This window comes from Vipera ursinii, assembly GCF_947247035.1.
Source record: "Vipera ursinii genome assembly, chromosome: 3".
NCBI classification, from domain to species: domain Eukaryota; kingdom Metazoa; phylum Chordata; class Lepidosauria; order Squamata; family Viperidae; genus Vipera; species Vipera ursinii.
Window position 1 is genome coordinate 79,999,696 of NC_139516.1, and position 15,768 is coordinate 80,015,463.

Here is a 15,768-nt window from a genome sequence, read left to right on the forward strand (position 1 = left end):
TGTATTAATCTTCTTTGGAGGTCAGATGCAGGCTTAGTTGAGAGATTAAGGATGAATTTGGAGATAGTGTGAGTTGTGGCTTACTGGGAGGAGAATTTATTTTCTTTGTCCTGATTTCACATTTTTAGGGTTTTTACTGCCTGGGCCATAGGAAACAGATGAGTCATTCTGGAGTCTTGTTAGGATACTGTGCATTAATGAAAAATCTCTTCAAAAATGATAGGGATACTATGGGATAGTGTGATGATTGTAGAACAGAAGTTAATCTCGTCCCTTGGAATTGTTTGTGTTAATGATAGAGACTTGTTGCTGCAATGACTCGCTGACGGGTGTTTTGAGGTTTTTCTGCAAGAACAATGGTTTATAATACTGTAGAACAATTTAAAAGGACTTGTGGATGATTTATGGGACTAGAAGTTATGATTTTATTGTGACTTAATTGAATTGAAATCATCTTCCAGGAGGTGGCAATAATAGGGTTTATATGTGCTTGCAGTGTTATTTCCTTGGAGTACAATAAGGCTTTAAGGAGAAGGTAGGAATTGTTTTTATTTACTGGTTTTGCTACTGATTGGTCATGGGAAATAGTGAAAGCAGAGAATAGAGCACGGCCTGCTAGTAAACATTATATTAATGGAATAGCGGCAGGTATTAATACGTTGAGGAAACCATAGCTTGGCTATAAGGGAAAGAAGGGAGGAGATTGGGTGAGCTCCCAACCTTTCAAATTGTGGCCTAGCAAAGATATCAAGGTGACAGTAAAGGTGGCCCTCCAATTTAAGATCTTGCTTTATAATGCCTGGTCCCTTGCTAATAAATGTATTTATTATATAAGATATAATCCTGCCTAGACACATTGGCTGTGACATGTCTTGCAGAGATTTAGCTGAGAGAAGAGTATTAGAATTGTTACAGACTCACAGTGAACAAAGTCAGATTCACACTATTGGAGCAAATCACAGAGAAGTAATTGCTAACTGTTTATCTCTTTATATAGATCTCTTTATATATCTAATAAATATTGAAGAGCGGAGATATGAAAGCTCTTTCTGTTTGCTTGATCTTACTTCTCTTGGCTGACTAAAACAGATGAAATGGAACTGATGCCATAATTATAGAGTCCCTGCCATATGGAGGATTCAAATCAGAGTAATTCTTCTGATAAGACTAAAAAAACCATATTGTATTGGATGGGTAGTAAAAACATAGGAGCCTAGCAATTTGGGAATGGATTGGATTGCGTAGAGACAATTGAGGGGGTGGGGTTAACAAGAGAGAAGGGGTTAGGTACCAGTGGTATTGTGACCATAAAGCATTATTTGAAACTAGACATTCTGTGACCCATTGGATCTTCATTTTAGAGATATTTCCTTACCTACCACCATGTACCCCTGTGCACTTTATCTGACCCTCGTAGCACCTTCTCTGCAGCCTGCCAAACCAGCTGTGTGCTGTTCCTGACCTGCAAAACAGATCTCATGCACCTCCATGAGTTCACCCCAACACACACTATGACGGAGGTCCCCGACCTTTTGGGCACTAGGGTCCAGTTCCACGGAGAAAGTTTTTTCCACGGACCGGAGAGTGCGTGGTTTTGTGTGCTGCCTGCATCCCACGGATGGGGCTTTGCTTGTTTGTATGGACTGGTCGCTGGCATGCCACAGCCCAGTACCAGTCCACGGCTCGGGCGTTGGGGACCCTTGCACTATGACACTCCTGAACACCTTCTCACTTCTTCCTTCATGTGGCAGCAGCCATTTACCTGCCTGCTAGCCTGGGACTGCCAGCTTCCTGCCAGCTTCCTTCTTGTGGGAAGTTGGCAGGGAGGGTTAGAAATGATGACCTTGTGACTGTGGATGAGCCTAGCAGTGGCCATAACTTTGCCAAGTTTCAGTCCCCAGGGAAATTCAGTAATGAGTTCCAGAGTTTGGATGCATTCTGCAAGTTAGCCCCTCTGAGGTACCTTATTTCAAAAATGGTTGCTTTATGATGCACTATGTTGCTCAATTGCTGTTGTTGTTGTTAGCTGCGAAGTCGTGTCCGACCCATCGCGACCCTATGGACAACATTCCTCCAGGCCTTCCTGTCCTCTACCATCTTCTGGAGTCCATTTAAGCTCACGCCTACTGCTTCAGTGACTCCATCCAGCCACCTCATTCTCTGTCGTCCCCTTCTTCTATTGCCCTCGATCTTTCCCAGCATTAGGCTCTTCTCCAGTGAGTCCTTCCTTCTCATTAGGTGGCCAAAGTACTTGAGTTTTAGCTTCAGGATCTGGCCTTCTAAAGAGCAGTCAGGATTGATCTCCTCTAGGACTGACCGGTTTGATCGCCTTGCGGTCCAAGGGACTCGCAGGAGTCTTCTCCAGCACCACAGTTCAAAGGCCTCAATTCTTTGGCGCTCAGCCTTTCTTATGGTCCAACTTTCACTGCCATACATTGCAACTGGGAAGACCATAGCCTTGACTATACGCACTTTTGTTGACAGGGTGATGTCTCTGCTTTTTAGTGTGCTGTCTAGATTTGCCATGGCTTTCCTCCCCAGGAGCAAGCGTCTTTTGATTTCTTGGCTACAGTCCCCATCTGCAGTGATCTTGGAGCCCAGAAAAATAAAATCTGTCACTACTTCCATTTCTTCCCCGTCTATTTGCCAGGAATTGAGAGGGCCAGATGCCATGATCTTGGTTTTCTTAATGTTAAGTTTCAACCCAAGTTTTGCACTCTCCTTCTTCACCCGCAACAAGAGGCTCTTTAGTTCTTCTTCACTTTCTGCCATTAGAGTGGTATCATCTGCGTATCTCAGGTTGTTGATATTTCTTCCGGCAATCTTAATTCCAACTTTTGATTCATCTAGCCCTGCCTTTCTCATGATGTGCTCTGCATATAAGTTAAATAGGCAGGGCGACAGTATACATCCTTGCCGGACTCCTTTCCCAATTTTGAACCAATCAGTGGTTCCGTGTCCAGTTCTCACTGTTGCTTCTTGACCCGCATATAGGTTTCTCAAGAGACAAATAAGATGGTCTGGTACTCCCATCGCTCAATTGATAGTTACCGATAAACAGGAGAGTTTTAGTAGTATGTAGATTCCTGAGTTTAGGACTTACTGAGAAATTGATGCTCCTGCTATAAACCTGCCCAGTTACTGGAATTCAACAGGTGAGGCTCTTTTCAGTGTGGTCCTGCTAGACCTTTATTGCTGTGAAGGAGAGCAATGTATTTCTCCCAAACTGTGAAGTGTTCTTCCTAGCACAGCTTAGTTTCCACTCATCCAGCATTTTGAAAAATCCTGAAACTACCTTTTTTCACATTAAATTTAAATTTACCGACAAAGAATTAAAGGGAGACTAATATAGCTATTTTACCTTTTTTCCCCAATCATACTTTTAAACTAAATTTTGATCTGTTGATTGTTAATGTTAACAAATCAACACATCTTTTCAAACGCCACCCAAAGTCACATTTTTGTGAGTGGATATATTAATTTGATAAATACCTATTATGCTTAAACATATTTATTTAAAGTATTTAATTTGGACATTGTACATGTGCTTTTACAAGTCAAAAGACAGTGTATGTATGCAATAAACAAATATTCGTTTAATTCACTTTAATGCTGCTTAATATTAGTCATTTTTGTGTTTACCTAGTAGGATGTCATTGAACTAACATTTCAGAAATCTCACTTTCACTCTTGTGCATAAATTAAATCCAGTAACTCGATTTGATTTACACAGTCCAGTTACCACTGTTGCATATGTGTTCAAAATTAATAATGATTTAATTACAAGGTGGGAGCTGCTTACGCTAGCTGCCAAGGTTGTGCTTGTGTACTCTCTCATGGAGAGTAAGGTAATTATTAAACTAAGATTTGCAATGGTATTGCCAAAACTTTACTCAGAAAAGTGGCCCAAGGCCAGAGAAAAGTATCAGGCTGAGAAGTAAATAAAGTTAGAAAAAAATGATATAAATTTAGAGTGTGGGTTTTTTTTTCTTTCGTTCTTTTAACTGAGGAAGTGCCCAAAATTCAGCTGGTATAATAAAATCAAGTATTTGTCCTTCTATCTCTAGATCCCCTAAACACATTTTGTTTTGAGGAGTGTTGTGCCAACCTAGGAGAGATAGTTTGGTCTAGGCCAGTGGTGGTGAACTTTTTAGAGACTGAGTGCCCAAACTACAACCCAAACCCCACTTATTTATTGCTGGGTGCCAGGTGGGTATGGCCTACTGGGTGTGTGTGTCTGTGGTGGTCATGGAAGATTGGGTGGGTGTGGCCAAGGGGGTGTGGTTACCTCACTGTTGCTCGTGGGGAGGAACACTTGAGGGGTGGGCAGGGTTGGGGGAGCTCCAGGAGGTCTCTGGCAGGTGGGATGGTAGACAGGAGACTCATCCTGTGGGGTGAGGCGAGGCAGAGTGGGGGTGCCATTGCCATGGGGCAAGGCAAGGGCTGGGGAAGCTGCTGCCTGACACCATCGAACCCTGCACACAGAGGTAAGCGAGCGCATGGGGGCCAACAGTGTTCGTCAGTAGCCAAAGCCTGCTGGCCCCTTGACCAGCGCATTCTGGGGCTCTGCAGCCCATCGCCAGCAGTTCAAAGAAGCCGCCTCCAAGATGGATGGTTGGCCAACAGCTGAGGAGATGATGCAGTGGGTCGTGCCTGGGAAAAGGAGAGCATGCAAGGCCAGAAGGGACGGGATGGGCGGGAGGAAAACCAGCCGTGCTGGGATGCATTCAGCCATGAGGGCTCTGAGTGCCGCCTCTGGCACCCGTGCCATAGGTTCGCCACCACTGGTCTAGACTCTAGTGGTTAACATGCTTACCCAGAAGTAGGGAAATCCGAGTTGTATTCCTGTCCTGGGAAGAGACGCCAGCTAGATCTCTTTGGGCAGTGAGTGTTTCAGTCCTTGGAAGAGAAGGCAGTGGCAAATCACCCCTGAACTGGAACCACTTGTCATTAGCATTTTGTTTGTGTGTGTTTTGCTTTGTCTGTGGACCTCGGCAACTGCTTGCTTAGATCACTTCTGCCATCTGAACAGTGACACTGATATCTGGCTTTCACACTTCAGTGTCTCCAGCTGGCTGCATGTTATCCAACTGTGTTCTTGTTATCCACCCAATAGATTATAGACTGATTATAGACTGATAACATAGTCTGATGATGTAGTCTGCTTCAAATCCTCCTTCACCTTGGCAGAATACGATAAGCGTCAGGAGCCCTCCTACCTTCTTTTTCATGCTTGCTGCCATATCTGCGGTGTACAGTTAATGGCGTCATTGTTGGATATCAGAGCTCCCCAACAGTAGCTTTGGACTGAAGGTTGATGAAACATTTGATTCATAAAGTTGCGTAGAGCCAATCATTGTACTGTAATACTCTACATGACAGATTTTTTTTAATGATTTTCCTACATTTTTGAAAGGCATTTTATGTCACGTTCAAGATACTTGAAAAAGAAAGCACAACTGAAAGTATAAAATAAGATTTATTTATTTATTTATTTATTTATTTATTTATTTATTTATTTATTTATTTATTTTATTTGTATACCGCCCTTCTCCCGAAGGACTCAGGGCGGTGAACAGGGCAGTACATATTAAAAGACAAAATACAAAAATTAAAAAAGATTAAACAAAATGCCCACGAATAAGTTAAAACACATTAAAAAAGTAGGTTAAAACACATTAATAAAACCCAACCCCATCCCATCAGGCCAGGCCAGCTTGTTTGAAGAGGTAAGTTTTTAGATCGCGCCGGAAGGAGCGGAGGTCAGGCGCCATCCGGAGCTCGACCGGAAGATGGTTCCATAAATCCGGCGCGCCCACATAGAACGCCCTCCCCTTGGGGGCCGCCAGTCAGCATTCTTTGACCGGTGGCACCCTGAGGAGGCCCTCTCTGTGGGAGCGTACTGGGCTGTATAATTTTTGTGAGATTTGGCTTTAGATAAATAAAGTTCATCCATTTGCCTTAAAGATTTACAGTAACATTTAATAAGTCGGGCTTTGTTTTTTTTTTAACCTGATTCCTTTTGGAGTAATTGAAATACTTCTCAAGTTGTTTGCTGCCAGCTTTTCAGGAAATTGCTGAATTTTGTGGCAAATAAAGGAAAGGTCTTACCTTTTCCTTTTCAAGTTCATAGCAATATTAGGGTCAGGTATTTTCTCCCAGAAAAAAAAATGATAGAAGCACAAAGATATTGAGGGTTTTTTTGGTGCATACTTTACATGCCTAATTTGTAATAAATCTAATCTTGCCTTGGGGCGCAAGTAGAAATCTGTGTTATTCAAGAACAGATACAAAATAGACAGAGAAGGCTGAGTTGGTGGGATAGGGAAAATGAAGCAAGCTGTGATCTTGTAATGAAGTAGAACTATGCTAAATTTGTTCAGACTAGAATCTGGTCTGTAGTACAAGGCAATTTTCTTGACAGTTTAAGAACAGGAAAAAATTGAAAGTGCAAGAATCATGTTCCAACTTGTCTGATCTGTAAAATCCTGACAAGAAACCTGTTGGTGGTGACAGTCCAGGAAAGAGGAGTAGTTATTTATGTCTAGGTTATAAGAACAGTTGAAAAATCATCAAGCCAGTTGGAATCTTCTGTCTTTTCTTGGGAATACTAAGATTCCTGAGACAGAGTTTTAATTATGGTGTTTGAATTGATACGAAAGAAGCTTATTCTGTTAATCTGGGTACTTCGTATTGAGATGTTGATAAGTCCCTTTCTCAATATTGTTGAAATGAAGATGAGTCCTTCGGGAGAAGGACGGTATAGAAATTAAATTATTATTATTATATGTTAAAATTGGGTGAAAAAGTGAAACATTTCATTGGGGTGGACTTACTTTGTCAAATGAATGTAGATACAACAGGTTGTTTTAACTTTTCTTTAGTTCCTTTTTTTTCCTTTTAGTATCCATCTTTCTTTTCCCGCCAGCTTTTAGATGCAAAATGTTAAGATTCTGCCATCCTTAAATAACACTGAACTAAAAGCAACAAGGCAGGGCTAGATGAATCAAAATTTGGAATTAAGATTGCCGGAAGAAACATCAACAACCTAAGATATGCAGATGATACCACTCTAATGGCAGAAAGTGAAGAGGAGCTAAAGAGCCTCTTGTTGCGAGTGAAGAAGGAGAGTGCAAAACTTGGGTTGAAACTAAACATTAAGAAAACCAAGATCATGGCATCTGGCCCTCTCAATTCCTGGCAAATAGATGGGGAAGAAATGGAGGTAGTGACAGATTTTATTTTCCTGGGCTCTAAGATCACTGCAGATGGGGACTGTAGCCAAGAAATTAAAAGATGCTTGCTTGCTCCTTGGGAGGAAAGCCATGGCAAATCTAGACAGCACACTAAAAAGCAGAGACATCACCCTGTCAACAAAAGTGCGTATAGTCAAGGCTATGGTCTTCCCAGTTGCAATGTATGGCAGTGAAAGCTGGACCATAAGAAAGGCTGAGCACCAAAGAATTGAAGCCTTTGAACTCTGGTGCTGGAGAAGACCTCTGCGAGTCCTTGGACTGCAAGGCAATCAAACCAGTCAGTCCTAGAGGAGATCAACCCTGACTGCTCTTTAGAAGGCCAGATCCTGAAGCTAAAACTCAAATACTTTGGCCACCTAATGAGGAGGAAGGACTCACTGGAGAAGAGCCTAATGCTGGGAAAGATTGAGGGCAATAGAAGAAAGGGACGACAGAGAATGAGGTGGCTGGATGGAGTCACTGAAGCAGTAGGCATGAGCCTAGATGGACTCCAGAAGATGGTAGAGGACAGGAAGGCCTGGAGGAACATTGTCCATAGGGTCGCGATGGGTCGGACATGACTTCGCAACTAACAACAACAAAAAGCAACAAGAATCCTTCACAATTGAATGAATTTGCATGTAATGCAAGCACAAACAAGGGAACAACTTAGACAAAGAAAGGAAGGAAAAAAGAAAGGGAGTAGTGAACTGAGAAAAAAATGAAAGAGATCACCGTTTTTTAAAACCTATCTGTAAAAGGTAGCTTTTGTAAAATATATATTTTGTATCTGCCACCTGTTTTTAACGGGACTGAGCATTTCATTATATATGTTAGGTTTTACTTGCTCTTTTTCTTGTTTTCAGGAAAGAATTTTTATTGTTCGGATGGTGTGAGGGTTTTTTGTTTGTTTGCTTGCTTGTACGTGTCAAGGCTATAAGTGCCACAGAAGGCAAATATAGTAACAGAATACTTATATTGTTCCTACTTGTGGGCTAACTCTGAGCGTGTACTATATTTGGGGACGGGAACCAGTTTTTTTTTCTCCTTTGAAAGCCCCACTCTTCTCCAGATGGGGAATTGCATGGTGATGGCAAGGACAAATGATGCAAGACATTGATTGTGCTGCCCATTTTCTTGCTCTTACATTTCTCTGTTCCCATCCAACAAGCCGTTGCCAAACAAATGTATTGTTTCTTGCTTGAGATCTCAACCGATTAATTTTTTATTTATTTATTTTTTATTTTAATCCCATTTATATCCCACCCTTCTCCGAAGACTCAGGGCGGCTTACAATTTAAGCACAAACCAATGTGCTTAGCAATAGCCTTCATTCTATGTATATGCCTGCTTATTAGGGCTTTCACCCCCCCCACCAAGCGGCATTATTACAAAGTCAGCTTATTGCCCCCAACAATCTGGGTCCTCATTTTACCTACCTCGGAAGGATGGAAGGCAGAGTCAACCTTCCTTGTCTTGCTTTTCTTCTGGCCATTTCAGTCTCCCTGTTTTTACACCCTCACCCCTACCCCACCCCAAATCCCACCATATTATTTCCAGAAATTCAAAATGACTTCTAACATTGGATTTCCCTTTTCTGGGTGGAGTGTAACTCCATTGATTTCAGATTTCCCTGTTATTCTCTTTTGTTTTTTTTATCTACACTTTGAGAAGTTCAGGATGCCCATTCCTTCCCTAAAATCCCAATATTCTCTCCACACTCTCCCATTGCAAAGACAGTATTTCTATCTTCTTGACCAGTTTAAGAAATTGCAATGAGGACTACTATAATCATTAGGGAAAAAGTATATTTATTAAACTTTGTTGGGCTGGTAGTTAACTAACTACCAGCCTGCTAGGCAGTTTATCTTCAGGGCAGCTAGGAGCAGCAGGCCTCCATATATACTACTACTACTACTACTACTACTACTACTGCATTCGTGTTGGAAGCACCTACCAAAGCACTTCTGGGTTGAAAGGATTAGCTGGTAATATCACTGTTGCCCAGGGGATGCCCAAGTGGGCTTCTTTCATGTCCCTGTTATTTTCCCACTGAAGTGGTACCTATTTATCTACTTGCATTTACATGCTTTCGAACTGCTAGGTGGGCAGGAGATGGGGCAAATTGACAGGAGCTCATTCTGTGACATGCTCACTCTCAGGTTTTGAACTGCTGACTGTTGACCTCTCAATGGTCTTTTGACTCAGTGTCCTAACTACAAGAGTTACTACGGCCCCCATCCATATATTGAAAAGGTACATTCATTTGGATGATAGTCCTGGCTATGTTTTGTGATAAATTCATTTAGCAATTACTTGGAAAGATGCTGAAAAAAATATATATTGTCCCAGTTTCTGGGATTTCCATTTCAGCTTTTCTACTTGCTTCATTTGCTCCTTTCTTTTTTTGTGGCTTGTGTTTTTGTACTCAGGATGGAAATTTTACATCTTTAATGATGTTATTGTCATAAAGTACTTCCACTTCTTTTCTTATCAGACTTGCAATTAATTTGTAATTGGATTTTGCAAAGCCAATCATTGTAATATCATACACAAGGGACAGCGCTGAATTAAAATAAGCACAGGATTCATTTTATCTAAATTTCAGTTCCTTTTTGCAATTAATTGACTAAATCCAAAATGGTCACTAGCTAATGTTTTGTAAAATTCATATTATGTGCAGTATCTTTTCAACTGTCTGCCTTTGCAAAGTGTTGGATAGTTTATAGTCATTATTTGTAGGATATATGTGAAAAAAGTCTTACTGTGTGATCTTTTTTCTTATTCTTGTTAACCCTGAATAGTTTCGGTTCCAAATTATGACATTTAGCATTAACTATGATTAAGACTAGCCATAACCCTGCCACCTTTAATATACCTTATGGGTTTCCCCTTCCTGTAGTTTATTTTATTTTATTTATTTGTATGACCACCCACCTCAACAAGTGACTGTAGATGGCGAACAAAATTAGAAATAAAATAAAAACAATTACAATAATGCAAATGTTAAAATACATAATAGCCAAGAATGTATGATATACCATAATCACTAATATAACCAAGAAACAAATCACTACATACAGTTGGTGCCTAAATTTTCCATTCAGGTTGAGATGGCATGCAGTGCCTTCATTTTAGAAAAAGTAACATTCTTTAAAGATATAGCTACAAATTTAAGATGTTTAAGGAGCTCCTTTTTAGCCATGGTTTTACCAAAGTCACTTACCCTACTCCAGGGGCAGGCAACCTTGGCTCTTTTATGACTTGTGGACTTCAACTCCCCCTGGACTAATCTATCATATGATCCAACACTTAGTAAAAGGAAATTGAAATTATATTGGTCTAATAAATGGCAGAATTAAAGATGTGTTTGTTTTGTTCTGTGCTTTGTTTTCACAGAGAGGGCTATTGCAAAACACGAAGTTCGGGAAATAGAGCAGCGCCATACAGTAGATGGCTCTCGATCAGATCTAATAATTCCAGATGAAGATGATGATGTAGTGATCATTTACAATCGGGTACCTAAAACTGCAAGTACATCTTTCACAAACATTGCATATGATCTTTGTGCGAAGAATAAGTATCATGTTCTTCATATCAACACAACCAAAAACAATCCTGTTATGTCTCTACAAGATCAAGTAAGTTACCATGGTTAAGATATTACATTTTGCATTGCTCATTAATCTTACTTACAATTTTCTCTATCAATCATAAAGTATTGTGTGTGTGAGGTGATGCCTAAACTCCCAGTGGAGAACAACAAAATAATAAGTTCTAATAAAATCCCTGACTTAGAATTAGAGTGGAAGTTTTCATGTCTGATTTATGTTACATTCTAGTTTCCTTGAACTTAAATTTGAATAAAGGCAAATGTAGGTATGGTATAGGTATTTGCTTTGTGATAAATTAGGGCATTCTCTCACTGTTTAAAACAGAATTAATCATCTTCTTCTGTATTTTCTACATCAGTTGGTCATTCTTTCCTTTTCATATCAGATATAAATTCTTGCCTTTTTTTAGTGGCTTAATCCTTTATTTCCATCGTTTGTACATAACTGGGTCATATCTTTTTTAAAATACAAACCTCTTGATGGAATCCACTGATTCATATTCAGATCATTTTCCATCTTTGTTCTTAGTCAGTCTTATTACCCTTCGGCCTTCTTTTTCAAAATTCTAGAAGAATAATTGTCTTAATAATGCTAACCATATGATGTCCCTTTATGTGCTATCAAGGGTAGCAAAATGGATTATCTGACTTATGGATGATCAAGAAGGAGTTTCTTAAGGCAAGTTATATGTCCACAGAAATATGGTGAATTTCTATTTTTTGCCTAAATATGTATTGCACACCTGGACAGTTCCTCAGAAAATCATGTTGGCAACTTATTTTGCTCAAATCTCAATATGCAAAAATCATATTGTCAAGGTTCTGACTAATGGAACCAAATAAATCAGAACTCCGAGGCTTGAAGTTTCCTCAAAGCACATGTTTATTGGATACACAATATTGGCAAGGTCAAAAGTGAAACCAACTCTGAAATTTCCCTAGAGAGTCAATGTAACTAAAAGTAACATTTCCCTCCCCTCTACTATACTACTAGTAATCCCCCAGGTACGAGCGTTTTTATTTAGTGAGCTTTCACAAAAACAAATTCAGAAAGGGTACTTACATTAGAAATTCAAAACTGTGACCAAAACAGGGCCTCTCTAGCCATGTGACTTGATTTCAGTCTCTATTGTAGTGGCGGCCATTTTTATCTCTGTGACTTGCCTGGGCTGTTTGGGGCTTTGAGAAGCCAGAAGGTTGTTTTTTTTTGTCCCTGGTCACACAGCCAAACAAGAGCCGAGCTGGTACAAGTTTTTGCTTTCACTGCAATCTGCTACTGCCTGTGTTCGAGTGCTACAATTACTTCTGTAAGTATTTTTTTTAATTTTTTTAATTACTCTAGACTTTGCAAACACAATACCTTGCAAAGTACAGTACTTAAAAAGCAGAGCAGTTCCCAAAGTACATGCAAACAAAAAAAACTTGCAAGCCCTCCTTGGAGGAAATTTAGTTCTTGAGCCAGCTCACTGGAAACATCTGATCGGCGGCTGGTGGTAAACCCTCCCAGTTCAGTTAATGTGGCAGTTACCAGAGGAAATAGTAAGTCAGATCTTGGTTCATTTAACAATCCATTTGATTTAATTAATGAATTTGATTTTAAAAATTAAACATTTTAAATTTTTTTGTAAAATTAAGTGATTCGTTTGAAGAGGTTTTTTTTGACTTACGAGCCTAATGGCCAGGTTCGTACCTCGGGGACTACCTGTATAGATTATGCTACCCAATGAAAGTAATTGACGGACTCTTCAATTCATCTTCACTCCTCCTTCCAGCATCTATGGGAATGACCTTGGTTCCCACGGGACCACTCAGTGTTTTGTCTAGCAATATTTTGTTTTCCTATCCCCCTTACCCCGAATCTGTGTGGCAACTTAGAAAAATAAAGATGGCTTCAGCCAGGCTCTTTTCAGAAGTTGACACATGCATCATTAAAGTAAAATGTTGCACTTGTTTTTTTATCATATTTGTCACCAATTTTGAAATTTGTAAGCTATTCTCATATGTTTTTCTGAGCATGTGATTCTTATTCTTTGTATCTCAGAGAATTTTTGAAGCTCCCAATTTTCACTTTTTTCCCTGTAGGATTTCTGATGTTCTTTCTCTGTCAAGATACATTTATTCTATCTTTCACATCTAAAAAATGCATCTGGGTTGAAAATGTAAAGCAGTTTTAATATGCCAGAAGTTCAAAAATAGCTTTTGAATACTTTCTTTTTACGTATCAGGAAAAAAAAATTCTGCAGAAATCCTTTTATATTTTCTGACCTTCCTAAGTAAAATTTTAGAAAAAAGTCTCCCGTTCAAGCACTCCTCCAAAACAAAATCCCAAACAGGTTTGTGTGTGTGTGTGATAGCTTTTGTAAAAATATGAAAGAGACGTAGTGGTGAAAATACTTGCAGAGCTGCATATGATCCTGAATAATTGATGACAAATGAATATTCTCTGTTCATGTAAGGCTTTGGCATCAAATATAGTGATACCAACATACATTAATTGTTACTTCAGTTACTTACTACTGCAAGATTGTAGACAAAAATACTAATATAAAAAAGGCGTACAGGCCAGGTCTTTTGTATTTATGTGCCATTATTTTTTAATTTTTTTTATTTTAATCCCATTTATATCCCGCCCTTCTCCGAAGACTCAGAGCAGCTTACAATGTGCTTAGCAATAGCCTTCATTCTATGTATATGCCTGCTTATTAGGGCTTTCACCCCCCTCAAGCGGCATTATTACAAAGTCAGCTTATTGCCCCCAACAATCTGGGTCCTCATTTTACCTACCTCGGAAGGATGGAAGGCTGAGTCAACCTTGAGCCTGGTGGGATGCAAACCTGCACTAATTGCAGGCAGCTGGTGTTACTTAAGGAGGCATTAGCCCACTGCTCCACCAAGGCTCCTTGGTGATAGTAGACTTTTCCTAGAAAAGGTATCAAGAATGTTGAATGGGCAGTTTAATATTTGCTCCAGTTTACTTTTCTGAAGGGACGTGGTGGTTCAGTGGGTTAGGACGCTGAGCTTGTCCCAGCTTCTGCCAACCTAGCAGTTCGAAAGCACGTAAAAATGCAAGTAGAAAAATAGGGACCACTACGGTGGGAAGGTAACAGCGTTCTGTGCGCCTCTGGCATCTAGTCATGCCGGCCACATGACCACGGAGACGTCCTCGGACAAGCGCTGGCTCTTCGGCTTTGAAACGGAGATGAACACCGGCCCCTAGAGTCGGAAACGACTAGCACGCATGTGCGGGGGAACCTTTACCTTTACCTTACTTTTCTGGGGTTTTTCATTCAACATGCAGGTGCTGGAGGAGGTGGAGATTTGAACAACAGCATAGCACAGTCTTTTTTAAAAAAAAATTCACACATTAGTATTCATGGTCTTTGTACTTAAACTGCCTGGATTCACTTGGGAACTGATGCTGCATGAGTCAGTTGAAACTGAAGTAATAACAATTGGCAGGATCTGTGACCTGTTGGACCTTGAGATTTGATTATTGGAATAGTATTTTTCATATTTATCTAGCTTGTGAGATTTAGAATGTGTGGAGTATCATCATTATGTCTAGATCTTATAGGTCAGTTGTAGGATAGAAGCCCAAATTGTTCATTTCATATTCAAGACGTTCAAAAATCTATCATCCTAAAAAATATAAGCAGTTGTAGTTAAATTTAAGAGACGCGTGACAGTATTTTATTTTTTTTTAAAAATACATACCTGATGCACTACACTGACTGTTCACTCAAACACTGGGAATGAACTTCCATTATATCTCTCTGCAGTAAGTTAGAAGAGTATTCTTTAGAGCTGGATCCATGGCAACTATATTCCTAACAACTTCATTCACTTTTGATAGCAACATTAAAATATATATATTTAACTTGTATAAGTAAGCTTTGAAATATTTGCAGCAGCCCATAGAATGAAGAATTCTGTTTAGGCTTTTTCCAATTATTTTTATTTTATTTTTGTAGCAGATTATGATGGCGACAGGTAGTCCTCGACTTATGAGAGTAATGGAGCCTGCCCATTCTTGTCGGACTACATTAAATGAAGTGCATAATTAATGACCTCCCCATCCCTGCTTTCTCCAATGCATTCCTAAAATGAATGCACAGGTCATTAGGTAGAGCATGGGGTGACTTGGTGGGGGGGAAACCATGAGAGGCCTAGTGCAGGCACATGCGCACCGGGTATACCTCCCCCAACCTCTGCGATATCCCATGCTCTGCCTCCTGCTCCTTGGGTTCCCCAGAGATCTATGGCCCTCCTCCATACCCCACCCTGTCACAATCACACACTTCCTTTTGAAGATATCCAGAGCTCAGGAAGTTGGAGTAGAGAAGGCCTCTCCCTTGCTGGATGATTGCTGGGCCACGTGGCACAATTGAGAAAAAAATCCTGCTGGTTTTGCTTCCATCACAATCCTTTCCTGCCCGGTGCCAGCTGCTCTAGCTTTACGCTAGCCTGGCTGGCGTTCGTGGAGCTAAGTAATTGTGTCGATTTTGGTCTGTTGCATTCCTTTGTTCCCCAGCCAAGCGTAAATCGGCACGATTTCTTTAGCTCCTCGAATGTCAGCATAAAGCCTTATACTACTATGGCTGGTATTCGGGGAGATACCGGTAAGAAGAAATTGTGCCGATTTTGGTCTGTTGCAATCCTTTCATCCTCAGCCAGCATAAATCAGCATGACTTCTTATCCTCCCGAATGCCAGCGTAGGGCTAGTGTTACGCTGGCTGAGGAGGAAAGGATTGCAATGGACCAAACTCAGCACAATTTCTTTTTGGTTCTCCAAACACCAGCCATTCTAGTGTCAGGCCTTATACCGTCATTCGGGGAGCTATGGACGGCAGTCAGCATGAAATCTTCTTAACGCCCTGAACCCCAGCCATGCTAGTGTAAAGTAAATGCAGCTGGCTCTG

The 15,768-nt window shown here is 40.4% G+C and overlaps 1 protein-coding gene across 1 annotated transcript in view; it reads left to right on the forward strand.

Moving 5' to 3' along the window:
* HS2ST1 (heparan sulfate 2-O-sulfotransferase 1) overlaps nucleotides 1-15,768 on the forward strand; it is a 108,978-nt gene that overhangs the window by 65,045 nt on the left and 28,165 nt on the right. Inside the window, exon 2 of the mRNA XM_083360474.1 lies at nucleotides 10,635-10,876. Within this exon, the coding sequence (XP_083216600.1) occupies nucleotides 10,635-10,876 (242 nt within the window). The remainder of the gene's footprint in view (nucleotides 1-10,634; nucleotides 10,877-15,768) is intronic.